Source organism: Trichosurus vulpecula, chromosome 9 (genome assembly GCF_011100635.1).
Source record: "Trichosurus vulpecula isolate mTriVul1 chromosome 9, mTriVul1.pri, whole genome shotgun sequence".
NCBI lineage: Eukaryota > Metazoa > Chordata > Mammalia > Diprotodontia > Phalangeridae > Trichosurus > Trichosurus vulpecula.
The window spans coordinates 207258212-207285186 of NC_050581.1; the positions used below are offsets into that span (position 1 = coordinate 207258212).

General features: G+C 53.4%; 1 protein-coding gene across 1 annotated transcript; it reads right to left on the minus strand.

Annotated features, from left to right (window-relative positions):
* Positions 1 to 144: 144 nt before the first annotated feature.
* On the minus strand, positions 145 to 26877 carry HEPACAM2 (HEPACAM family member 2). The gene is made up of 9 exons (XM_036739343.1): positions 26808 to 26877; positions 18256 to 18612; positions 17371 to 17655; positions 10276 to 10569; positions 3441 to 3564; positions 3320 to 3340; positions 3185 to 3222; positions 712 to 785; positions 145 to 261 (listed from the first exon to the last, which is right to left on the minus strand). Exons 1-9 carry the CDS (start codon positions 26875 to 26877, stop codon positions 145 to 147), a joined length of 1380 nt encoding a protein of 459 aa, XP_036595238.1.
* Positions 26878 to 26975: the final 98 nt, after the last annotated feature.

Genomic DNA, 26975 nt, shown 5'->3' on the forward strand with positions numbered 1-26975 from the left:
AAGACCCGGAATGCCCCAAAGCTGTCCTCACCAGGTCTCCCCCTAATGCCATAGCTGGGATATGCCCCTGACAAGAAACGAATTTCTAGAGCAGGTGATGGCTGTGAGCTGTGGCCGCTTTTTTTGACCAGACATTACTCCCAGTTACTCTGGACGGTCTTGCTGCTCCTGCCCAGGGATGTGCTGGATAACTTCATAAATTGTGCCTTGGATCTCCTGCCTGGGGCCCCACTCAGAGCCACAAATGGGCCTGCTGGGTATCTAGAAGATAGATCAATAGGGGAAGCATTTAGTAATCGCTTACAATGGGCCTGCCACAGCCATCATCACACAGGTAGGGAGCAGATAACCTGTGGCCCAGCAGGCTATGACCACACCCAATGTCTAATTGTGCCAGGTACCATGAGGGGCCACCTGCTGGTCTGGGCTGGCCGCTATGCTCATGATTATGGCACCTGGGAGCCTTTTGGGGGACATGGCCCCTTGGGATCTGGGGAGGTCAGACCTGGCCTGACCCAGACTTGGGGAGCCCTGCCACCAGTCAGAGGCTCTGTCTCCAGGCTGCCCTCAAAGGTGTCAAACACCTCTGCTGGAGCCCAGCTCCAGCTCTCTGTTCATTGCTAGGGAGGAGTAAAGGCACGTACGATTCCACCCTCCCTCTCCCCTTCCCCTGCCCTTCTAATCCCCACCCCCATGTGAGCACACACGTACCCTGGGAGCAGTGGAAGGCTCTGGAAAGGCAACAAATTCATATATCCCAAAGTCAGCCAAGGCATCTTCATGGCCTGAAAGAGAGGTCAGAGTTTCCAAGACAATCCGTCAAGCACTGATTAAGTACCTGCTGTGTGCAGGACACTCCTGCCCTCAAGGAACTTCCATTCTACTGGGGAAACACTATGGACAGAGGTAAGTGATTGGGGAGTGCTCACTATGGCAGACCAGGGAGTCAATTATTAAATGCCTCCTGTGTACCTGGTGCAGTCCCTGTCTTTCAATAAGAGGCAGTTGGAGCAGCTAGGTGGCACAGTGAGTAGAGCACCGGCTCTGGAGTCAGGAAGACCTGAGTTCAAATCCGGCCTTAGACCCTTGACACACGTACTAGCTGTGTGACCTTGGGCAAGTCACTTAACCTCAATTGCCCTGCCAAAACCCCTGACACTGACATTGATAGTCTCTTTATAAAAGGTAGATAGTGATGACCCAGATAGGCTCCTTGTGAGGATCAGCTGAGATAATAGGGAGCAGTGGAGGAAGGCTCTGAAAGGATGAGTTTGAACCCTGAAGAAAGGGCGGATTGAAGGGGCAGCAGGTCTGAGATGCAAATGAGATTCTCGGGACGGAGGTGGAGAGAGGTAAGGGCTGGATATTCATATCATTTGGGATTCGCTTGTGCAGCGGTGATAGCTGATGGGGTCACAAGAGTCTCCCAGGGCAGATCGATGGGGAGATGAATAGGACTCTGTAATAGAGACTGAGAAGTGTGGTTAAACAGGTAAGAGAAGAACCAGCACTGAGCAGGGGTCAGAAGTGGGTCAGAAGCCACAGGAGGAGAGCACAGCCAAGACACAATGGAATGCAGGCCACAGGATTCCACATGGAATAGGTTGGTAGAGTCCGGGGTGGAGGCCAAAGCTCTGCTGGAAGAGGTGGCCAGAGGGAGGCCATGAGAGAGTGGGGCAGCCAGGACAAGAGCTCATGAGGGCATCAGGGGTTATGTCAGGAAGGCCGAGGCCTGGGCAGGTAAGGGGAGGTGAGGGAACCTCCTAGAAGGAAGAGGAAGGGAGGGTCCTGCCAAGGATAGAATGGGGCCAAGGCAGGGATTAGAGAGGGAAGGGCCAGATAAGCTGTGGCCACAGCAGCAGAGTCCTCAGCCAGGGAGGAGAGGAGGGACTGTTTGCCATGAGGAGAGTCCAGTGGAGATGAAACAAGATACGTTTGTAGTGAGTTGTGAGTCTAGGGCCGGAGGAAGAAGACTGTGAGAGTAACTTAGGGCTAGTGTTTGGCAAGACAAACTCAGGGATGGGATGAGGGGGAGATGCAGGATGAGAGAGGATGGTGGATTTGGGCCAGGCAACCCTAGGGTGCTGTACGGGGCGGGGCAAAGGGGGGGGTGCAGAGCAGGGTAAAGGGCTGGGAGTTTGCAGGGAGGATCAAGAATAAGGTAAGGAGCATTGAGACAGAGGGAGAGATGAAAGGACAGGAGAAGGGAAGTTCAGAGCCCTTATGGGCATAGCCATGGGTGAGGGTGACACTGAAGGTCTGACCATCGCTGGGGGTGCCTGGGGTGGAGTGGAGACAAGTCTTGGGACATTGAGGAACCATGGAGCCACCTTTGGGTGAATGTCAACCCTTGATGAGGCTCTTTGTATGAAGACAGAGGTTGAGGGGAGGGAGGTCCCAGGCAGGGACTGATCCCCGGAGGAAAAAGGGAGTAGGATCTGGGGGCAGGAAGAGCGGCCCAGCAGGGCCTCTGGGACAAATGATGCAGATGGAGGGAGCAGGAGGGAGGGTCCCAGGGCTCTCCTCCTCCTCCTCCCTCGTCTATACGCACACAGGCTGACTGTGAGCTTCCTTCTTTGTATGCCTTGCATACACTAGGCGCTTAAGAAATATCGGTATAATTGGATTGAACTGAATCTGAAAATGCCCCCACATCACTACTGTGGTGCTCCATGAGAAATCTTAGGAGATCTGACACGGTCCCTTCAAGAGTGTCTGCTCGCCTGCACACAGGTGCCTCTTAGATGCAAAGAGCTCTCAGAGCTGCAGGGGGTGGTAGTAGTACACAGGCCACAAGCTGCATTACCCAACACCTCCCACCTCCCACCTCCTTTGGCTTCTCCCCATGAAACTTCCAGAAAAGGCCCCTCGTTCTGAGGAGAGACGGCCAACACCCTTCACCTCGACCCTCCTAGCAGGCCTGGGAAGCCTCCAACCCCTCCCTCCCTCATGCCCACCCGAGGCCCCAAGTCACAGACAGAGACAGTGCCAGGGAATGGCATGGAGCCTTCTCAAGGGCTGACAGGAGAGGGAAGCCACCAGCAGCACCTTCTCCCCCTCCCTCTGAGGCTGGGGCATTTGCTGGGGCCCGTGGGGGCCAGAGAATCCTGCAGTGGCCCAAGAGAGGCCGCCTCTGGGGCCCGGAACAACCCCAACCATCTGTAGTGTCTCCTGTAGTTCTCACCCGAAAACGTTTGTGCTTTTCTGTATTCGGATTCTGGCCTGAAGAAAAGAAACAGACACGAGCATGATTTAGTGTAATGGGAAATACCCCGAAGAGCTTCGGGCCCAAGACAGCCACCACTGAGTCCTTACCTGCCTGCCCACTTGTGTCGGATGGCTGTGGCCAGCGGGGGAGAGAGAGACAGGGAAAGAGCGCACAGTGAGTCACGTTTGCTAAGAGGAACAAAGCCAGGAAATTCTTCAAAATAAACTCGCACATACTTTTGTAGGGTCGGCACTTCTTCCACAAGAAGAGGCTGCTCATGGCTACGATCAAGAACACGGAGATGCCGGTGATGATGGCCAGGGACGACTTCCCTTTGCTGGTGACCTTCTCTAGTCCTGGGGAAAGAACAGACGAAGAGGGACTCTGAACTCTTCTGAGACAAAGCCGGGCCCAGGGGCAGCCCCACAGAGGTGTGCAGGGCGGCAGGGGTAGAATGGAGGAGCTGTCCCCGCTGCTGAGGACTCGATAGAGGAAATGGAGGCATTCTACCCAACGTACCACCAGAACTTTGGTGTTAAATGACAGGCCCATGTTTCAAGGTGCTTTGGTCCCACTTACCAGCTCTTCAGTTCCAGGTGGACATGCAGTATGGGGTCTCCCCCAGCTCTCATTAGATGGACAATGGGCTGTCTTCATCTGCTTGGTTTTTCTCATGTGCGTGGTTAGGCTGGCCTCCTTTGAATGACAAACTAGTTCTAAGCCTCTGCAATGTTGCAGGACTGAACAGGACCAGGACAATGTAATCAGCAAATTGAAGCACCTGGAGGCCCTGGCCACCTGCAGCAGAGCACTCCATCTTTTTATGTCCTGGAGACCTTCAGCAGTCAGTCTGGTGTAGCCTATGGACCCCTTCTCAGTCACACTTTTTAAGTGACTGAGTAAAACACCAGATTACAGCTAGAAGATGATGAAAATCAAGATGCAATTGTTTTCCATGCAGGCTCACAGACCTCCTGAACCCTCTCCATGGAGCCCAGGTGAAGAACCCCGACTTCTCAGGACTCCCTCTTCCATGTGGGCTCTTCAGGGACTTCCTCTGCATCAGTGGCTAATGCCTCCAGTGAGCCCCCATTGGTCTTGGGCTTCTAGCAATAACCAGAGGGCCAGCAAGCCAAATGATCTCTGTGCTTGGATTCCTTGGGACACTTTGTATGATTTTGGACATATGCACTGGAGACACTTTGTGCACAAGGGATCTGTAGGGAAGCATTGTCCTTTGCTGAGTCAAATGCTTTTTGAAAGTCAATAAACAGTGAGCTCTTTTTTCCATGTTTCAATCCAGCATATGAGTGCCCAGATATGGTTGGCTACAGAATCCCATTGACAAAAGGCTGCCTGCTTCTGGCTCATACCCTGTTTAAGCTATGAAGGTATCAGGGGGCCTCACAGAGACTTTATAGAGGAGGGGAGAGCAGTCTGTGGTTAGGGAGGTGGGGACCTGTTTGGGGTAACAATAAGATCTGAGATCACTTCCCAACTTCTGGTAAAGCCGGGAAATTAGACATATTGAGAATGGATTGTTGCCTTTTCTAAGTGGCCCAGTGGATAGAGCCCCAGGCCCAGAGTTAAGGAGACCTGAGTTCAAATCTGGCCTCAGATACTTATTAGCTATGTGACCCTGGGCAATTCAATTCAGCTATATCTGCCTCAGTTTCATCATCTGTAACATGGGGATGCCTCCCAGGGTTGTTGTGAAGATCAGCTGGCCTGCTTACCCAGAACCCTTCAGATCCTCACAGCCAGGCCCATGGAGGACTTTTATAGAGATTTTCCTGCAGGGACTCTACACATGTCACTGGCCTGAATATTTGCTGGGGTTGGACAGGAGCCCTTTGCAGTGTGAAGAGGCACCCCTCTCACCGGGACAAGGACCAAGTTCTCCCTCTCCTTTCCAGTGGCAGAGACTGAGTGGGCTCCTTGCTCCCAAAGGCCTTTGGGACCTGTCTGGAGTCACCTCTGTCAGTGCAGCTGCCTGAGGAGCCTCAGCAGGTGCTGGACAGGACTCTTGTCCACTGGGGAGAGCGTGTCCTGGGGGCCCCTGCTGTGCCCTGGGCTCCTTCTTTGGCTTCTCTCGCCCCCTCACTGAGTGTCTGCTCCTTTCCTGGCCTTGTGTTGTGGGCCAGGAGATCAGTGGCACCAGCTGGGGCTGTGCTACTCTTGGGGTTAACATTGCCTCCAGGTCCCCTGAGCTGCAACCCCATGAAGGCCTTTTGGGTGAGAAGAGAACATAAAGGTGGTGGGTGGGACTTGGTGGGGGTGGGGGGGGGGCTCCTGAGACCCCAGGCAGTTCCTTCTTGACCACCTTTAACCTTCTTGGTGTCAGCTTTTCCCTGTAGTAATCTTCCCAAATTGCTTTTAACCTCCTTGGGACCTGCTTCTACCTGGGTGCATTGGGAGGGGTCTTGCAGTACTGACCCTCATGTTTGGAAGCAGTCCTGGCATTCTATCTCACCCTCTCCCCCAGGGGCTTTAGAATAAGCTGTGCCCTTCCCTCTTCACTCAGCAGTGACTGGTCCATTTCCCAAAGTCCTCAGCGCACCATGCCTGACCTTAGTTAAACAAATAAAATTAAATTGCCTATGCAAACACAGACAAGAAGCACTGGGGAGCCCTGGGTCCAAGGAAGCCATATAGTGCGGCTGGCTTTTCCGGGTCACAGGGGAGCTGCTTCACCCTCCAGTTGGTCAGTCAATCAACAAGCATTTATCACCCCCTGTCCAGTCAGTGTGAACTCCAGCAGGAGGCGGCAGTGCTTATGACTGGAGGACACAGCTGACCACACAGTAAGGACCAGTGGATGGCACACAGCAGCTCCTCTTGGACAAGTTGGCTGAAGAAGCCCCTCTGAAAAGGAAGGAGACACCCAGCCAGGGTCTCCTGGGTGCTCTGTATTCTGTGCAGTTGGCACAGATTCAGAAGTGCTCAAATCACTTGGTAGAGATTTGAGTATGGCAGATGAATCCAAAGCAGGAACAAATGAATATTTCAAAGGCTTGGACTAGCTGCTGACAGGTTGCCAAGGGGCATAACAAGGAAGAGCAATAACTAAATTAATGGAAATGGCTCACCATGTTAAAGTCATACAAGACACTGAAACATATGGCAGCACAGACAACTCTTCAGTCATCTTCAGGCAGGAAATCAAACTTGGAGTCATCCGCTCACCGAAAGGGTTTGCTCCCATCATGTCAGAGGCTGCCTAGAGAAGAGTGCAATGGAAGAGGGCTTCCCTGGGGTGGGGGATGAGGTCCTCCAGATGCTCCTGGCTACCGAGTGGCCCAAGCACAGGGACATGAAGGAGCTTCCTGAGTGAGACCACACCCTGATCATCCACATGGGAAAAACCAAACAGATGAATAATGCCTGTTGTCCAGACTACAAACTGTTGTCTGAGGGCTGGTGCGTGAGGTTGTTGCAGTGGTCCATGGGTCAGGGACAGATATCACAAGAGGACAGAGAGCTGGGCCTACAGGCAAATAATTAAGGATGCCATCCAGAGATGCTTTTTCACACTAACAGTTCCTCAGTGAGGCTGAGTCGCTGCAGACCACAGAGCACCAAAATCTCTGAAGAATCTGAATGGTGGGAGATCCTGAAGGTGGAAAGAGGCTAGAACAACTCTGGGCAGCTTGACTGGAGTGGGGAGGGGCAGCCTCCTTCAGTAAGACCCAAGGGAAGCCCAGGACCTCAAGGGAGGCCTCCTGCACCCAGGAAATCCTTTTGCGACTCCCACAGAAGGAAGAGGCGGGGCTGTGGATGGGGGGAGGGCCCTCACTGAGGAGGTGACAGGCCCATAGACATCTTCTAGTGCATGTAGCATCCCATAAAAGGAGCCCATGGGAAGGCCTTCCTAAGGCATACCTGCCCTTTGGAGATGCTATTAACAATGGTCCTCCCCAAAGCCTCAGGACTCACCTGAAAGGTCAACCTTCACTATCAGTCTCTCTCTCCCTATCAACTCCAACACAAGACTCCTCCCCAAAGTCACAGGGACATGACTAATCTACCTGGACCTGAGTAGGCTGATGATCAGAAGGGAAAAGTGTCTCTGGTTCCTTTGGTTAATGGAAGCATCTCTTGAGGTCACCTTGGACTAACTGGAAAGGAGGAGGAGTCCGAAGGGAGCAGTTCAGGGCCATTATTCTCCAGGGTCCTGTGCATCCTTCTTATGTGGGGTCACTGGACCCTGAGGCCTAGAGCCATGCTTTATCTATTCCAGTTTTGTCTATTGTCTGGGGAGGTTTTTTTCAATTTTCAGAGCCCTGGGTTGGTGTATCCTTCTTTCTAATCCATCGTTCTGTCTTCTCTCTCCAAGCAGGATGCGTAGATTAGAATAATCTAAATTTATTTATTAAAGATAGGCGGCTAGGGGGCTCCACAGTGCACAAAGCACTGGCCTGGGAGTTGGGAACATCTGAGTTCAAATCTGTCCTCAGAAACCAACAAGCTGGGTGACCCCCCAGCAAGTCCCTTCGCCTCTCTCTGACTCAGTTTCCTTATCTCTAAAGTGGGAAACATTACAGCATTTACCTCCCAGGATTGTTGTAAGGATCAAATAATATTTGTAAAGCATTTTATCTGGTGCTCAGCACATAGTAGGTGCTCTGTAAATGCTCATTCCCTTCCCCACCCCCTCCACAACTGGCTCTTGAATAATTCAGCACATTTACTGGAAGGGCTTTGCTGATGTTGTTGGTGAAATGGCTCCAGGAGCCTCTGAGCCTCTGCTCCCAGTCCCTCCCCTCACACCCACCTGCTCTCCTTGTTTACCATCATCACAGATGGCTGATCTAGGCACAAGTCAAACAGGTTTGTTGGATTTCTCGAAAAGGCAACTGTCTGACGTGAAAGCTGCAGTCATCTGGGGTCCTTGGTCATCGGACCTTAATCAAATATTAGGAGCCTGTAACATCAGGCAAATACTTTGGCTAAACATTAACGGAAGGTGGGCAGGCGAGGGAGACAAGGCCCAATCTGTAGATTCTGGTCATTTTTCATTCAAAGAAAATAAAACCAGGCTAGAATTTACATTTGGGTTATTTTACTACTGATGATGAAAAATCCCCTAAATCCATTAAATACAGAAAACAGAAGGTGTGGAAACAGTTGGGAAGCACAGAGAAAACCCCAGACTTTGGAGGGTCCCTAAGGCATCTTTCTGTCCTAATGCTGAACCTCTTCTTCCCTGGGTCATTGGAACTCACGGAGTAGAAGCTACAGGACCCATTTGTCAAGCTCCGCCTCCAACTCCACCATTCTGGGAGAGGGAGAAAGTAACAACACAATATTCTTTTTTCTTCTTTAGGCTACATTCTGACTCTCCTCCTGGACCCTCTGCAGTGCTCAGAATCCTCTACAGCCCTGGACAGCTTCACACATTGAAAGCCCTCCACTCCCACCCTGCAGCCCCTCTCTCTCACTGGATGAAGTATTGTGTCCAGTTCTGGGTGGTCCATCTTAGGAAGGACATCTTTGATAAGCTGGAGAGTCTGGAAGGAGAGCATCCAGGGTGTTGAAAAGGCCTCATGAACTTGAGGGCTGGTCCTGGAGAAGAGAAGCCTTAGGGGGTCCATGATTACTGTTTGAAAGACTATTGGCTAGAGGGCTGATTGAATCTGCCCTGTTTGGTGCCAGGGGACAGAATCAGGAGCAAGCGGGGGGGGGGGGGGGGGGGGGGGGGGGGGGGGAGCTTCAGAGAAAGAAAACGTCTCTTAACAGTTAAAAAACAACAACCAGTCATTTCCAACTCTTTGTGACCCCGTTTGGGGTTTTCTTGGCAAAGATACTGGAATGGTATGCCATTTCCTTTTCCTTGCTCATTTGAAAGGTGAGGAAACTGAGGCAAACAGGGTTAAGTGACTTGCCCATGGTCACACAATTAGGAAGTATCTGAGGTCACATTCGAACTCAGGAAGATGAGTCTTCTGGATTCCAGGCTCAGCGCTCTGCACACTGTGGCGCCCCCTAGCAGCCCGTCCTAACAGTCACAAGCTCTCCAGTACCAGAATGGGCTGTTTGGTCCCAGGAGCCATGGGGGAGATTGTGGAGAGGCAGGTTCAGGTCTGATATCAAGATGAACTTCCTGCCAAGTAAAGCACTCTGAGGGGGGAGTGGCTATCCCTGGACGTAGAGGATTCCAAATCTCCTGGAAGTCTTCAAGCACCACTTTGGGGATATATGATGGCTTGGTCGCGGGGCGGACCAGAAGGCCTCTGAGCTTCCCTCTTACCTCTGAGATGCAGAAAGACCATTTGGCAATCGTTTAAACATCACAGGGACTTGAAGAGGGAACAAGAACTTGATAAGGGAGAATGTCCCTTAAAGAAAACAGCATAATATTCCAACTACAGGTCCATGAATTTTGCCCCAGTCATCAGCAAAACTTGCGAATGCGCTTTGGTCTGTGAGCGCTCAGAGAAGCAGAATCCAAACCGGTCATGCCAGCCTGGCTTCGTTTTCTTTTAGGAAAGTGTTTCCAGCCTGTGGGATTGGGGAAATGCCTGGGCTGGCTTTCAGGATCTGAGGAAGAGATGCTCACCACAAGGTTGCTGACCCAGCATGCAGCGCTGGGTGCTGCGCCTGTAACCCAAGAGATTTTAGCCAAGCCTCTGATGAGGTTTCTCCTGATCTTCTTGGGGAGAAGATGGAGAGATGTGGGAATTGCCCCCTCAGGCCGACTGCAGCCCATCTCTGAATTAATTTGCAAGTCCTGAGGTGTTTGTCCCGGGCTTAGTAAATTGCCTGGGCTACCAAGGTTATTCAGTATCAGATACGAGCTGGAATCTGAGCTCAGGTCTCCCTGGCTTCAAGCCTGGGCCATCACTTCCTGGGGCAGACATGTAAGAAAGCTGGAAATGGGCTGAGACTGATGCACCAGGAGCACACTACCCTAGCACGCTGTCCCAGAAGTGAGAAGATCGGAGTTCAGATCCCTGCTCCTGCACTTGCTACAAGCCCTCGAGATGGAGAGCGTGAGGTCAGAGTGGCACTCACACATGCGACCGCCCCCGAGACGTTTGCACCTTCCCTGGACCAGGAGCTCTTACCTAGAGAAGTGATGATCACTGTGAAGCGCGCCTCCCCTCGCCGCCCAGTGACGTTGTTATAGGCGCAGCAAGTGTAATCGGTGCTCCGGCCCAGGTGCTCCGAAGCCACCTCCAGGTGGGGCCCATGCTCAATCACCTGGGTGGAATTGTCGTCCCTCTGAATCCACGAGTAAACGTTGGGGGGGTTGGAGTCCGCAGAGCAGTCAAACCGGACAGCCTCCCCAAGGTCGACAGTGAACACCTCTCCCACTCTCAGGCCTCGGTCTGAGTTGACAGTGAGACCATAAGGACCATCTGTATTAAAGGGAGAACAGAGGAGAGGCGGAGCCTCAGTTTGCCTAGCCTGGGGCTGCTGGGCAGAGACGGGGGCTGAGGAACCCACCAGACAGCCTCAGCCAGTTCCCTTCCATGCCTGTCTCCTAACAGTCAGCATGGAGCCCGTGAACTCAGCCTCCTGTCTGAGAAGATGGAGCTTCTTTGGGTTGCTGACCAAACCACAGGTCAGACAGGCTTGAATCCAGGCTGTCATGCCAGGGTCCCACAAAACTGGCACCCAGAACTGGAGCAGGGGGATGGGGAGAACCATCCTGGCTGAGCTGTCTGCCCTTGGGACAAATGTCCTCAGGATTCATTCTTCTTATCATCTTCGTGAAGAATGATACTAATCGCTAGCATTTATGGAGTGCCAGGTACCATGCTAAGCATTTTACAGATTTTATCTCATTTGATCCTCATGAGAATGGGTGTGCATGTGCGTGCGTGCGTGCGTGTGTGTGTGTGTGTGTGTGTGTGTGTGTGTGTGTGTGAGATTACTATCTCTGTTTTACGATGAAGAAACTGAACAAAGGGGTGAAGTGGCTTACCTAGGGTCCCGCAGCTGGTAAGCATCTGAGGCAAGATTCTGACCTCGGGTCTTCCTGACACCAGGCCCAGAGCTCTGCACCACCTAGTCAGCTGCCCCATGATTACACGGCCACTTTCCCCACTTTGCCCCCAAACTGGTAAGAGCAGTAATATTGCTGGTGAGAGAGAGCCGGATTTCATGCACAAAAGGTGGTCCCTCCGTCTCCCTGAGTGTGGGGGTCTGAGATGAGCTCGAGCGTCTAGGTGCCTAGGTCCTGGTCACTGCTACCACTCAGCTGTATGACCTTGGGAAAGTCCCCTCCCTCCTGCGCCTCAGTCTCCTCACTGGCAAGATGAGGAGCCAGACTGGATGACCCCTCTGATGTGCTCTGGCTCTGTGCACACTGGTTGCTCATTCTCCCTGTACCAGGGTGGTTTGTGGAAGAATCAAAGGAAGGCACATCTCACAGGAACTTTATATCAAATGCTTGCTGTGCGCCTGTCAAGGGTCTCTCCTTCGCACTGTCTTAATTGCAGACCACAGGCTGTTTCTCTCAGGTCACAGCTCCTGACTCAGTGCTGGAGGACAGGAGGCTTTGGGGACTGGAGAAGCCCCCTGCCCCATGATGTGGGAATTAGAGCCACTGGAGAGAATTGCAAGAAGGAAGGGACAGTTGCTGGATAAAGGATGCTGAAGGGGACAGAAATGCTCAGGCCCTCCCTGAGCATCCACTGAACATGGCTCCAGCAGCACCCCTGCCCTCATCCCTCCGATTGACCCCTCATCCCTATTGGCTGAAAGCTGCTGGTGACCTGGGGATGAGAAGGCAAAGCAGAGGGAGGCTGCTGCCTTCCTCAGACCTGCCACCGTCTGACCTATTAGACCCTGAATACCATCAGAGAACAAAACCAAGCCCCCTCTCCAAGGTCAAGGCTGGCACCTTTTGGTGTCTGGAGTGTCGCATGCAGAGAAATGAGATCTCCACAGACCCCAGTGTTAGTAAATGCCTTTGGCCCTTCTGAGGGACTGCGGCTACCTGTCCACAGGTCCTACAGAGCAAAGAGGTTCAGGACTGGCAAAGGCAGACTGAGCTTGGCTGCTCACCCCAAAAAGGAGAGGAAGATGATGATGATGATGAGGAGGCTTCACCTCTTGTCCAACTCTAGTATGTCTCCAGAGTGTCCACTGAGACAGTGATTCTGGGAGCTGGGATTTCAGGACAGGAAGAGGAGGAGGAGAAGGAGGAGGAGGAGGAGGAGGAGGAGGGGAGAAGAAGAAGAAGAAGAAGAAGAAGAAGAAGAAGAAGAAGAAGAAGAAGAAGAAGAAGAAGAAGAAGAAAGGAAGAGGAGGAGGAGAAGGAGGAGGAGAAGGAGTAGAAGGAGGAGGAGGAGGAGAAGAAGAAGAAGAAAGGAAGAGGAGGAGGAGAAGGAGGAGAAGAAGAAGGAGGAGGAGGAGGAGGAGGAGAAGAAGAAGAAGAAGAAGAAGAAGAAGAAGAAGAAGAAGAAGAAGAAGAAGGGAGGAGGAGGAGGAGAGAAGAGAAGAATAGAGAAGAGGGAAGATAGAGGAGAGGACCTGTCTGCATGTGATGTTGTTGGTCACCTTCTTCTCATGGACACTGTACTCTCTGGGTTTCCATGATGCCCACCCCCCTTCTCTCTCTCTCCACTTCCCCCTCCCTGTCTGGCTGCTCCCTCTCAGTTTCCTTTGGTGGCTCATTGCTATAGCGTTTTATACCAAGACTCAGCGCTGGACCCCCTTCACGCCTTTGGTGAGTACCTTCTGTCCCCCATCTGAGACTTTATGACCAAAGTTACATTGAGCAAGGTTGTTGGGTTTTCTTCCAGGGAATGTTGCGCAACATTTGCTAGTGGCCTGGGAGATGGTTTTGTGGGAGGAGCATGTTTATGTAGGTCTGGCTGGACTGATTATATGGACCCCACCCTCCCCTGCCCCGCCACGGTTTTGTAAGACAATGTCTTCCAGTATGAGAGCGATAGGAGAAGCTGTCCACTTTCCTCCTGACCCTTCATGGAGTGGCCCTTGACGCTGGATTAGAGGATTCTCTGAGGAACGACAGAGGTGGGAAGCTGGCTTTTCTGGTCAGGAGTTTTGACACTCTCAGTCATTTGCTGTTGGTGCAACATTAGGAGTGACTGGGGAGACTCCGATCAATATGGCGAGTTCTCTGTTCACCTTGTTGAGAGGGCAGGGTGTGGGAGGGCACCTCCCATGAAGGTTGGCATGTGCTTTGCCACCTGGGGGGGATGTAGGGAAGGACTCCTCTGGCTCCCAAGGACTGACTCCCTCCCTGTGGTCTGTAAGAGTGAGAAGATTGCACTTCTCTCTTATTTTCCCCATTGGACTTCCAGAACCAAGTGCGACAGGTGGGTGGGAAGAGCAACTCTCTCCCCCTTTCCCTGGAGGCTTTCAGCAGAAGTACATGACAATACATGCTCCTGTGCCTCGGTGGTGGTAGTGGTGGGAGGGGATACTTCAGGGTACTTCCTGAATCCCACTTCCTGTGCAGAGAAGGGGACATTGGGGATCTTTGATTATCCAGGCAGGGTTATTTTGGAATCTCACTTTCTACCCTGAGAAGGGAGTTCACTGAAGAAGCTCCAGCTCTGAGAGTTGCTTCATGGGGGACCGCCAAGTTCAGGAATTCCTGAGTTTGACTGATGGGTTGTCTAGGTCTGCGGAACTGATCTTTTGTCCTCCTTTATCATTTGTTGGAAAGAATGGATCTTGGGGTGAGGGAAGGGAAATGAAGTGACAGAAAAACCAAAGAGGTCAGTGAAAATTAAAAAAAAATTCTTGAGTCGAAGCATTTGGGCCCTGGCCTCTGGGAGGACCAAGATTCCTCAACAGTGTGCTTGTTGGGAAGGAGGGATGTGTCACCAGAGGAGACTTCTGTGGCCAATGAACCATGTACTGCTGGGACACCGGGAATCTGGCTCCAAGGAGAGGCCTTGTTCAGCAGCCTAAGGACATTTACCTTTTGGGGGATGGAGTATTTGAGGGCTTTATGTTTCCACACTTGTTTGTGAGCATCTGCGGAGTGCTTAGCATCCCATGCATTTTCTGCAGGGTCAAATGAAGGCACTGCATATTCACCCAGTATTCATATTGAGTGTCTGGGCAGGAGCTGGGGACCCTGCTTCCCACATTGGGGAGGTCCTAGATATGAGCTTGACCTAAGCTTTGTTTTGGAAATTTTCCAGGAATAATTCCAGGAATAACATTCAAAAAAAATGAGTCCTCTTGGCTCAGGCCCTCAGGAGGAAACCAGTCCAGGTGAGTCAGTGGAGTGCCTCGCAGCCACAGATTTCAATATTAATAATACTAATAATACAAATTAAGCATGTATATATTTATATAGTGAAAGCTGGATCTTCCCGTATTCATCACCTTCTGCATCAACCCTACTGCTCCTGGGAGCGTGTCTGACCCTGTGATGCCGCGTTTGTCCTGGGAATAAAAAAACAAGACAGATCTTTTCTTCTTTTTCTCAAGTCGTCAAGCTCTGTGCCAGACTCTGGGCCTCAGAGGGGTCTCTTGCTCAGCTGCCTTGAATCTGTTTTCCTCCATACCTTCTTATTGAACCCACAATTCCTCACCCCCCAGATCTTCCCTGAGAGGATTTCCCCAGAGTCTGCTCCCGCCCTGGGAGTGCCTGTGTTTGTCACATCTCCCCGCATGGTGGAGTTCAGCAAGTGTTTGCTGTCCAAAGGGCAGGCAGACCCTGTGGCTCTTGGGCTCAGAGCTGGGGCAGTTGATTTTAACCAATGGAACTTCAGTCTAACAGATACTTGCTCCATAGCCTCCATTTTCCAGAAAAGCTTGGAAGGCTTCTGTCAAAGGGGCTGGCTGCATGGCCCATCTTGAGGGCCTTCTGATCCTTCTTAGCTGTGCCCACTTGGAATGAGATCCTTGGGAATCCCAGCTCCCATCATTCCTCCTCTTTGTTGATCCTGGCCACCTCGTTTCCCATGTTTGCCTTCTTGGAGGCCTCAGGTTTCCATTCATGGGAGGAGGCCTGGTGGGAACACAAGGCTGAGCCTAGCCCTGTATTTCTGAGGTGTGATGACCAGAGGCCTTGGCTGGATGCCAGCCCCATCCTGGATCCCTGCCTGCAGGCTGCAGGGTTTCCATAGGACGGATGTTGCTCCCTAATGCAGGGTGATTAAGACACTCTATGCCTGCCATCTGCTCCCCGCAGGGTGGTGGTGGCCGTGCCCATGCAGTCACCGATGGTTAATGGGAACAGGTGATTCATCAGCCTGGAGTCATTGAGGAAGCAAACATTTCTCTCTCAACAAAGGACTCGTTTCTCTGGGATCCCTTCCCAATAGGCCCATGCTCCCCAGAGGGGCTGCCCTCTCCCTATTACACACTTTCATAATTCTAAGTAACCACCTCTGGGAACAGAGGGAGGGCATATGGATCCGAGGCCAAGATGCTAATATGCCTAATAATGATAAGAATTGGCCGCACATTAGCCTTCGGACCTTGCAGAGGGAGCCTGGAGCTGAGGGGCAGTCAGCCCCCAATCGGAGGATCCTTCTCCAATCTTGATCTCATTCCAGCTTTGTCCAATGAGCTCCTCAGGTCCTCCTGGCCCAGCCTAGCAACCTTGCTGGGAATCCCAGTGTGCTCTGAGAAGATGGACACAATGTACTGGGGAGAAGGCCCAAGGAAGAGAATCAGCCACCTCAGAGAGCCAGTCCCAAGGAGGCCCATGCCCTCCTGGCCGACCACTGTGCCAATGCCACCCCAGCCAGGTATACCTCCGGGGGCTCGGGGCTGCTTCCTAGGGAACATCCACGAGGGTGATAAAGGCAGCGTGCGGACCGCATGACCGCAGATGCATCTATGGGTTGTGAATCCCGCCTGAGACACTGACCAGTTGTGGAGCCCTGGCTGACTAACTTCCTTTCTCTGAGCCTTGACTTCCCCATCTATAAAATGGTCTCACCCTTACAGGGAGCATAGTGGAGACAGGAATCATTGCACCCCCATTATCATTGTCCTCATCACCTTCATCACCATCATTATCATGAATTATTATTTCATAACGAGGCCTCATGACCCCAGGAGATCCATTTGGAAGTTGGACCAGCTTTTCCCCAATTGGCCTGAGCCCAAGGTTGACCTCTGGTGACACGGGGGGTAGCTGCTGATTCTGAGGGGCACTGCTGAGGTGGCCAGATGAGGCCTCCTGGATGTCTGGGAAGGCCCTGGGCCTTCTTCCCTCTGCCCTGAGATTCTGCTGCCCACTCTGGGCAGCCTGTCCTGAGCATCCCAGTCCATAGGAGTCCCTGTCCAAGAGCTCATGGTGGCGCCCCTTGCCCCTACCTATGGAATCCATGCAGAGACTTGTTGGCCTGTTCCCAGTGGCTCACGCCACCTCGCTCATCATTTGGTTCACATTTTTCTTGGTCTCAAATACTCGTTCTGGGCCCCTTTTCTCCTCTGATGCTGCCTGCACCCTAGTGCAGGCCTTCATCAGCTCACACATGGATGACTGCAATGGGTGGGTGGAGTCCTGCCTGCCTCCAATCTCTCCCCTCCCCATCCATCCTCCATTCAGCCTCCAAAGTGATTTTCCAAAAGCATCTCCCTCCCTTACTCAGTATGAACCGCTGTGGCTCCCTAGGGCCTCCAGGGTCAAATATAAACCTTCTGTTTGACACCTAAAGACCTTCGTGGTCTGGCTCCATTCTACCGTTCCCATCTCTCCAGCCAAATGGTCTGTCTTGTTCCTGGAAGCATCCACTCTTCCCCAGTTCCTGACTTGATACCTTTGTCCCTCTCTCTCCTTGTATCTGTTTCCAGAGCACAATACTTTGAGAAGCTGGGATCCATGAGAAAGAGGCAGACCACATACTGTGGGAGTCCTGGGGTGGGGGAGGGAGCTCCAAAGGTGCCTAACTTGGGGTGCTAATCAAGGCCGGCTTTCTGGAGGAGGGAGCTTTGGCATTCCTGGCCTCAGCCTCCCTCCAGGCAGGGACCCTTGGGAAGGCTGATCCATAGCAATGCCCAGCACTGACTCTTTTTTCATGGAGGCCAGGAGCTGGACCATCCTGCTCAGAATATTAGGGGACCAAATTCTAGAGCTGGAAGGGAGCCCAGAGGCCATCAATTCCAAACTTGCATTTTACAGAAGGTAAATTAGAGGGGCAGGGGCCCAGGAAGTCCAAGGCCTGGCCTTCCCCATTTGCCCTGGACCGGCTGGCCCCTCCTACACTTACAGTAGATGGTGGGTGCTAGGGCCTCGCTCTGCATCTCGCTGATTGAATTCCTCACCAGGCAGCGGAATTCCCCGACATCGGCTTTTGTCACGGGGACCATGTGGAGGACGCTGTGGTTGAGAGAGAAGCTGTAGGTAGAGCTGGCCCGCACGGGCTGCTCGTCTTTCAGCCACTGGTATGTGACCCGAGTGCCGGAGGCCACCACACACGTCAGTGTCAAGTTGCCCACGTTCTCCACAGCCCCAGAGGAAGGTTGGGTGTGCACGGCAGGCTTTGTCACGGGATCTGCAAGGCCAAGAGAGGGAATGAGCTCTCCGTGAATCTGTCACCACTTCCTCACCTTACTCCACGTGTCCCTGAGGGGTTTGGGGTTTGCACTGGGCCACTTTGGTTTGGGGGATTGACTTTTGGACAGCTGTGGCCAGACCATGTACTCATTCAGAATTTCTGACCAAGCCCCACAATCCCAGCCTCAGACAGGCTCAAACGAGGCCTCAGATCCTTGCTGATGGTGCGACCCTGGTCAAGTCACTTTCCATCCCTGCCTCAGTCTCTCATCTGTAATACCAGCGTAGTAAGAGCACCTACCTACCAGCGTGGTTCTGGGATCAAATGAGATAGTGATGGTGACGTGTTCAGAGCAGCGTCTGGCACACAGTAGGAGTTTTATTATCATCATTCTTTCTGTCACCTGACCCTCAAGAGCCAGGAGGCTGGGGGCAGGGGGCGGGGTTGGGGCCCTGGATGAGGGAAGGCCTCTTGCCGGCCAGCAGCCTGGGAGGCTGTCCAGTCCTCGCAGGGCAGGGGGATGGGTTTGGGAGCGGGGATTCGAGGGGCGAGTCAGTGTGATGGGCTGAGCCGCGGTGCCCACCGGAAGGCACTCACCATCCACAGTGACGAGGATCTTCTGGTGAGCAGACACGGTCCCGTTTCCCTCCGTGTTCACGTTGACCTTGACGATGTAAGTACCCTCGTCGCTGAAATGGAGCGGCTGGATGCGCAGGGACGCGTTGGGAGGCACCATGGTGAATTTGTGCCGGTACTCCAGATCGGGAACCACGGACCTGTTCACTGCGCCCAGCAGGTATTTGGGAGTCATCTGAGGCCTCTGGAACAGCCATATGATCTGCACATCTGAGGCCGGGGTCTGGAAGCTGTAGACCACCGGAAGGTGGAGCGCTTGACCCCGGACGCCGTGGACTGCGGCCGAGGGCACGGTCACCGTCAGCCCAGCACAGGTGCCTGCGGAGGAAGGGAAAAGAAAGGCAGCCGCCGAGGTGGCCACTGTCAGAGGTGGCGTCTGAGCCACTGCGGCAGTCCCCGGCGGACACCTGGTCCTTTCAAAATGCGATGAGGAGGAAAGCCGGGCATTCCTGGCCTCAGCCTCCCTCCAGGCAGGGACCCTTGGGAAGGCTGATCCATAGCAATGCCCAGCACTGACCTTCTGAAAATGCAGAAACATTAGTGAGGAGACCTGCCCGAGCGCATCCCGCTGATGTGCCTCCAGCCTGTTCACCGGCGGATGGGGAGCACAATTAGGAACGGGGCAAAGCGCACGGGGGCAGGGGGTGTCCTTAGCAGTCAGCATCACCCTCTTTGCATTGGCCTTTTCCTAGTTCCAGGACTGCCTTCTGACACCTTCCTCCTTTCCTGGCCTCCCTCCAGGCTGGCCTGCATGTCCCAACTCCACCCATATCCTTTGCTTTTTCTTTAACAGCATTTTCATTTGAAGTGGTCTTAAGTCAGTGCCCAAGGAGAGCTCCTCCCCTCCCCCAAGTCAGGCACCAATCTCATGGAAGTCTGGGGAAACTGGAAAAAGCCTTCATTCCCATCCAAGGAAAAGGAACAAAAATTAAGGTGGAGGATACAAAAAGATATGTTTGAAGAATCACATAATTCATACGTGAGCAGCGCTATTACCTCCCTCCCCTCGGGAGCAGGCATGTATTTGCCTTTCCTTACATCACCAGCACTTAGCACATTGCCTGGCACACAGTAGGCACTTAATAAATGCTCGTTGGCTGACTGAAAGCCTGACTGCAGGACACCATGATGTTGGAAGCAAATGGCAAAGGGCCTGGAATATGGGGCAGAGGAAATTGTGTTTTATGCTGAAGACCCTAGGGAGACCCTGATGGCAGCTGTCTGCCACCTAAACCTCTGTCATTTCTCCTGACTCCTCCCACAAATGCCTTGAGAAGCCAGGGTCCATCGGGAAGATGCCAGGATCCATTGGGAAGATGCCAGGATCCATTGGGAAGATGCCAGGTCCTGGGGGGCAGGCGAGGGATGTCCTCCTCTGCTTTCCAGAAAAAGCATCTTGGGAGAATGGACAGAACCCTAGGTCTGGAGTCAGGTCTGGAGCTGGACTCCTCACTCACATGCTTGGAGACAGGATGTGGTCACTGGCATGCTCCTGCTTCTTGGAGCCACAGTGAGAGCTGGGCAGCAGGTGGATGCCAAAGGTGGATCAGCAGCCCTGAAGGGCTGGCCTGCCCTCACACCAGGACCTCCCTGAACTCTCCATGCACACGTACACTTATACACACAGACACAGACAGACAGACAGACAGACACACACACACACACACACACACACACACACACACACTCTTCTTGGAGCCACAGCGAGAGCTGGGCAGCAGGTGGATGCCAAAGGTGGATCAGCAGCCCTGAAGGGCTGGCCTGCCCTCACACCAGGACCTCCCTGAACTCTCCATGCACACGTACACTTATACACACAGACACAGACAGACAGACAGACAGACAGACACACACACACACTCTTCTTGGAGCCACAGTGAGAGCTGGGCAGCAGGTGGATGCCAAAGGTGGATCAGCAGCCCTGAAGGGCTGGCCTGCCCTCACACCAGGACCTCCCTGAACTCTCCATGCACACGTACACTTATACACACAGACACAGACAGACAGACAGACACACACACACACATACACTCTTCTTGGAGCCACAGTGAGAGCTGGGCAGCAGGTGGATGCCAAAGGTGGATCAGCAGCCCTGAAAGGCTCGGCTGCCTTCACACCATCTGAAGGTTTTGGAGAAGCCCAGTGACTGGCTGGATCGATGCCCTAAGAAGATCATTCGCTGTGCTGTTTTGTAACTGATCGGTCACAGAGAGTGGCTTTTCGGCTAAATGCCTTTTCTGTTGGCTTGTCTCCTATAACCACAGAGTATAGGGGCCCCCCTGGGCCAGGGAGGAGGAGGATGGGTTCATGGCCTGTCATGCCTTCCCTGTCCCTAGTTGGCCAAGCCTCATCAATTACTCGGGGAGAAGGTATCATGGTCTTTTGTGGGGAGTATTTTGTGCCAATTGTTTCTGCTCTGTCACTGTAGTAAATACCCCTTACTAAAAACTACTTAGCCAATCAATCAAACATTTGTCAAGGGCCTAGGGTGCACCAGGCCCTGTGCTAAGTGCTGGGGAGACAGAAGGAGACAAAAGACAATCCCTGCCAACATGGAGCTTTCAATCTAATGGGGGTAGACAAAGACCAAACACAAACCTACAAACAAGCTCTCTACAGGATAAAGAGGAAATACCGAAGGGAGGGGAGGCCCTGGAATGAAGAGGGCTTGGGGTAGGCTTCCTGGAGGAAGTGGGATTTTAGTTGGGACTTAGAGGAAGCTAGGGAGGTTAGCTGGACTGAGGAGAGAAAGCATTCCAGGCCTGGGTGACAGTTGGAGAAAATGCCCAGAGCAGAGAGATGAAGGATCTTGTTCATGGAACAGCTGGAAGGCCAGGGTCACTGGAAAGGGGGGAGGGGGGCTGGGTTAGGGGGGCTTTGAATGCCAATTTTGTATCTGATCCTGAAGGCCAGAGAGAGCCGTTGGAGTTTATCCTGTGATCCAGCCCCCTAAATGATTCTCAACTGTTCATTTCAGGAGGAAGCAAGCTGGCCTCAAGATGATTGCAGTAGAGTGATCACTGACACCCCTACAACTCCAAGTGGGAGATAGCCCCTTTTTCTAGCACCCAGGACTCATCTGTGAGAGTGGGAGATATATAGGCTACAGCCCTCTCAGCCCTGAGACTTAGTTGGGGCTCTGGTGATTTCTGAGGTAGAGGAAGGAGTGGGGACCTCAGAGGGGCAGAGGCAGGAGGGGTAGCAGCAGCAGAAGTGGCAGGGGCAGTGGCAGCAGCAGGGACAGGGGAAGGGGAAGGGGGGGTGCAGCAGAAGGGGCGGGGCAGGGCAGGGGGTCCACAGCAGCAGCAGGGGCAGGGGCAGCAGTGGCAGCAGCATTATCAGGGGCAGGGGAAGGGGGGGTGCAGCAGAAGGGGCAGGGGCAGGGGCAGCAGCACCCTCCCCAGCAGCAGCCTCCCCAACCCCCCACATGACCTAATGAGCCCAGCTGTGAGCCAGGAGGAGCCGGCAGCTGAGGGGGAGAGACAAAAAGGGAAAGGTGAGGAGGAGGAGGGCCATGGGCCTTCTCCAAGAAGTCACTGGCTGTGGGCACTGTGTTCCTGAGTGCCTGTCCAGTAAAGGACACGTGAGCCCCCTGGTCACGGCTTTTACAACTCCTCAGACATGAGGAGGTCAGGGGTCAGCGAGGGATAAACACATTTTTTAAATTGGGGCCAAGTCAACCCTTTGCCTGAATATTAGGAATTTTCCTGCTGGGGGCTTTGGGCTATTGTGTCTTAGCTGCCAACTTTTAATCTGATAGAAAGTCCAGGAAGCAGGAGAGGTGACAGAGGTCCAAGGGTGTGGCCCACTAACTGTCAGGAGAGGAGAGGGTGGTGAGGAGGATCTGTCGGTCAGCTGTGTCTTCCACAGAGCCACTCGGAACCAATGGGCCATGTTTGGAAAGGCATGCTGCTCTGTGCTTACTTTCGGGGGGCAGGCTAGTGCAGTGGATAGAGGACTTGGAATCAGAGAGGCTTGGGTTTAAATCCTGTCTTGGATTCTTCCTAGCTGTGTGACCCTGGGCAAGTCACGTCCTTTCCCTACTCTGTACAATGTGGCTAATAATCATACCTGCCTCCCAGGACGATTGTGGTGCTTCATAAACCCTAAAGTTGGACTTTTATATTAGCTACGATGATTTTGTCCCAGATATTCGCTGAGTCTCCAGTTATCCCAAGGGCTGCTGCCAGGTTGGAAGGCAGATGATGGAGACTTCCACCCATTTCTGCCTCAGTTTACCTTGGGGATTGGGGAAGGGTCCCCACTCAACAAGCCTGGCAGCTTTGTGGACTGTTTAGTGCCGATGATGATGAAGAGAAGGAAGAGGAAGAGGAAAAGGGGTTCTTCAGAGTGGCTATGAGATTGCCAGGCCTGGAGTCAGGCTCTTCTCCCTGAGTTCAAATCTGGTTTCAGACACTTACTAGCTGGGTAACCCTGGGCAAGTCACTGAACCCTGTTTGTCTCAGTTTCCTCAGTGGTAAAATGAGCTGGAGAAGGAAGTGGCAGACCACTGCAGTATCTCTGCCAAGAAAATCCCCAACAGGCTCCCAAAGAGTCTTCCAGGACTGAATAACAACTACCCCTCTCTTAAGCACCAACCAGAACTTCCACCACAGAAAGCCCAGCTTTTGCATCAGGATTGTATCCAATCACACTTCATTTGATTATAGGTTTTTTCAAAATCGTAAGAAAAAGAATTCTGCAAATGACCTTTTAAGATGGTGTTTCCCAGCAATTAATTAGCAAGTTATCTGCTGGGATGGATTTCACTAGGAATAAATAATTCCAAGCACCCAACTTAGCCATTGTGACCTGTGGCCTGGTGCCTCCGTATTTTCTCTGTCTGGAGAGACCAAGAACCTAGGGCAGGAAGCCCAGAGACAGGATCGGATCTGCCTTGATTTATAGGTGAGACAGAGACAGGCGGCTGAGGCAGAGGCTGCTGAATTCCCGGGTGCTCTTAGTGGGCTGTGCAGGGCACAGAGTAAACCTCGGGTTCTGGATCAGTATCAGTGGGACCAGTGCGTCCTGGCTTTCCTGTGATGGGCTCCCTGTGCTGTCATTGCCCTTAGCATGAGGAGATACCCACCTCTGGGCTCCTGTTACAGGGGGCTTGTGCGGAGGCATCTCTAAAGGTGCGTTGGCTCCCCAGTGACCCATGGCTAACCACTTGGCCACCCTCTCTGCCTGAGGCATAGCCAGGAGCCAGGTGCCTCCAGTTCCTTTCCTGGCCCAGCCAGATCCTGGCGCTGGGTCAGTTAGAACCCAAGTCCTCCTCTGCCCCATGGCCGCCTACTTTCCATCAAACAAAGAGCTCTGGGAGCCCCCGAAGCCCTGTGTTAATTATAAACACGGTATGGGGCCCCCTCATCTCCTGCCCCTCCCAAAGTGACCTCTGGGCACCTGGGGCCCCAAACACTTGGCCCTCCCCTCCCCATCTGTTGATAGAAAACAAGCTCTGGGGTGGGGTGAGGAAAGATGTTCTCAGGAAGCTAATCGAGACCCTGGAGCAGGGCTGGTGGGGACTTTCCTCCTCCTTCCAGTTTGGAAGAGAAAGCACCTGGAACCCAAGTTCCCGCTCCATCTCCACCCAAAAGCTGGGGCTGAGCTCCGCACCTCTCCAGTGGGGATGTGGGTAGGGTGGGGTGAAGAAGGGTGAGCTTCAGAAGGCAAATGCTGCCCCATGCCTCACCGCCCCACAACCGACTCCACACGCACCCCTCACACATGTACCTCACTGGCCCTCTCTGCCCCAAACCTTACACCCCCACCCCACACCTTACTGTCCCCCACCTCACTGCTCCTCACTGCCCCACCCTGCAACTTACCGTCCCCCACCTCACGCACCATGCTGCCCCCGAGGGGAGGCCAGCCAGAACCCTGGGACCCTGGATGGTGACTGGGCAGGGGCAGTGGGAGCCACGAAAGCCGGGAGCTGACCCAGTTTCAGGGACTGCGTCAGGTGTTCCTCAGCAGCCCCTCTGAGCTCACCCCACCAGACTAAGTCACCTCAGACCTGTTCCTGGAAGGGGAGGCTCAGAGATCCTGATCTTGACAGGAGGAACCTGAGCCTATGGGTCCGAATTGTCCTGGGTGGGGGACTTCTGCCTGCCCCGCCCCCCCCATCCTCTTCCATCAAGTACCCACAGTAAGCGCTTAGTGGTTGTTGATAGCTGGAATGAAAGGGGGTAGCCCTGACTTTGACCTGAGGAGAAGGTTTTCAGTCAGAGCCGGGGCCTGGCTTTGGGGGCCTGGGGCAGGAATTTTATGCCTCCTGGGAGGTAAACTCTGGGGCCACTTTTCTGTCTGGCAAATGGATAAAGAAGGAAGTGGATTCATGTTCCAACTCTGCCCTTTTCCAAGTTAAGGACTTTCTGGGATGGCCTCTAGTAGCAGGCAGGCAGAATGTATGGGTTTCATCCAATGCACTTAGTGAGACTATTTGTAAAGCACTCACGAGGCACTAGGCACTTAGTAGGCACTTAATAATAAGTGCCAGTCCTTCCCTCTCCCCCGCCTCCACTAAGGGATGGGCTCTGTGCTCAGAGCTGGGCAGCAAAGCCAAGCAAGGCTCGCATGGTGGTGAGCTCTCCCCTCCAAGAGCTTCCAACATGGGGAGGAGAGATATGATACAGACACCGAATCAGAACCCAGCTGTCTATGTGGCAGATAGGCTGAGAGGCATCTAAAAGGCTTTGGGATCATGTGGGGCAGAGCTAAATTCTAGCTAGGGAAATCTGGCTAGTCTTCCATGAGGAGGCAGCTTTGGCCCTGGGCTCGAAGCACCCAACTGTAGCCAAGGTCTAGTCACACCAGTACATCATCAATACCCAAACCCTCCCCCCTCCTACCTTCCCTATGGCTGTCAAGGGCCCCCCACCCTCTGGGTGCCTCAGGCTCACAAGCGAGGACCCTGACTCCTCAGTAGCTCTCATCCTGTTTCCAATATGGTGTCAAGGTCTCTGCATCACCTCATATCCTTCCCCTTCTCTCCTTGGAGATGGCCACCCTGTGGTGCTGGCCTTCATCCCCTCACACCTGGACTACTGCATAGCCTGGAGGGGGGGCTGCCTGCCTCTAGTCTCTCCCTACTCCAATCCAACTTCCATTTAGCCACCCAATTCTGACCACATCTCGCCACTCATCCCCTCACCTCCTACTTAATTTCTAGCTGTCCCCTGTAGCCTCCAGGACCATATGCAAAATGCTGTTTGGCATTTGAAGACCTTCCTAACCTTTTCCAGTCTTCTTACATCTCACTCCCCAATGGGTACTCCTCAGTCCCATGACCCTGGCTCCTGGCTGTCTCACAAACAAGATCCTCCATTTCTGGGCTCTGGGAATTCTGTCTGGTGTTCTCCAGTACTTGGAAGGTCTCCCTTTCTCTCTTCCTCCGACCCCAACACTCCCTGCCCCCCCCCCCACTTCCTTTAGTTCCAACTAAAATCCCAGCCCCTTGAGGACTCCTTTTGGGACAATGCTTCCCTCTGTTAATTATGTCCTATTGACCCTGAGGGTAGCTTGGTTTGCATCTGTTGGTGGCTTGTCATCCCTGCCTTGAGGGCAGCCACTGTTTTTTGCCTTTCTTTATAAGCTCCTTGCTTGGCCCAGGACCTGGCCTGGAGTGGACATTTGGTCCATGCTTGGAGCCTAGGGTCCAGAACCAGGGAATTGTGACCACCCCACCCCCAAGCCCTGGTCCTCTCTGTTAGCCTTCTGCCTGAGCCCAGAGCAGTGCTACCAAATGGGGAGCCTTGGGGACCTCTCTGCAGAGTCCCAGAGGCTGGACTCCATAAACACAAACCCAAAGAAGGCCAGTCCCTTCAGTCTTTGGAGGAGCTTGGCCAGTGGCCACCGGTATCCTGCTGTCTGGGTGACCAGGGGTCGGCTTTTCTAAGAATGGTATCTGTGGCCCCACTAGGTATGAGGTATGTCAGGGTCCTTCCCCGGCCCCCTGGAAACCTGATTGGGCCATTGGAGAAGCCTCTAGAATTAGGTCCTAGGTGGGTAGACCCCGACTTTCTTAGACCCTGGGAGTCAAGATGGCCAGGGAGCTGCAAGAAAATGCCAGGCAGCAGGGAGGAAAGGGGAATGGGAGAGGCCATTGGCTGTCCTGGCAGAAGGGGAAGTGAGAAAGCCCTTCCTGGGCCCTCTGGGAAAGAGAACAGGGGCCTAAGAAACAGTCTCTTTCAAGTGGAGGGGGCTGCTTTCCTGGTGTGGACAACCTTTGGGGCTGCCTCCCCAACTCTGCCCCACCCCAAGACCCTGGTACAGGGAGAGGGGCCTGACTCGGTCCAGGCACCCTCCTGCCTCCAGACCCAGGACCACTGGGCAGCAGTGCCCACCGGCCTCTGACTAATCCTGTGGTCTCACTTCCAAACTGACCCTGTGCTCCAGGCCACTTTGTTGACTCCTGGGAGCTAAGACAAAGAGACCAGAGGGGCAGGCTCCCTGTAGGCCATGGCCCCACCCGATGCAGTCCAGGAGCAGCCTGTGAGGTGTGGGGGGCTTACCTAGAAGCAGGCAGTACAATTGGCAGCGCAGGACGCCCCTCCAGTGCCTGGGTTGGTCAGTGGGCTCCATGCCAGCCTCAGGACCCATGGAGGCAGGGCCCTGCTCCCGATGGCCCTTTGCTCTGGCTGACAGCTGCAGATTGATTTGCTAGGGAAATGAGCCCTGAG

What these genes read in the sequence shown, in the direction of transcription:
- HEPACAM2 (XM_036739343.1), bottom strand. Translation starts at nt 26,877, where the DNA reads ATGGAGCCCACTGACCAACCCAGGCACTGGAGGGGCGTCCTGCGCTGC. An exon ending in GATCCTCGTCACTGTGGATG is followed by an intron (nt 17,656 to 18,255) that starts GTGAGTGCCTTC and finishes TTGGCCTTGCAG; the next exon opens with ATCCCGTGACAAAGCCTGCC. An exon ending in TGCCGACCCTACAAAAGTAT is followed by an intron (nt 3,341 to 3,440) that starts GTGCGAGTTTAT and finishes CGCTGGCCACAG; the next exon opens with CCATCCGACACAAGTGGGCA.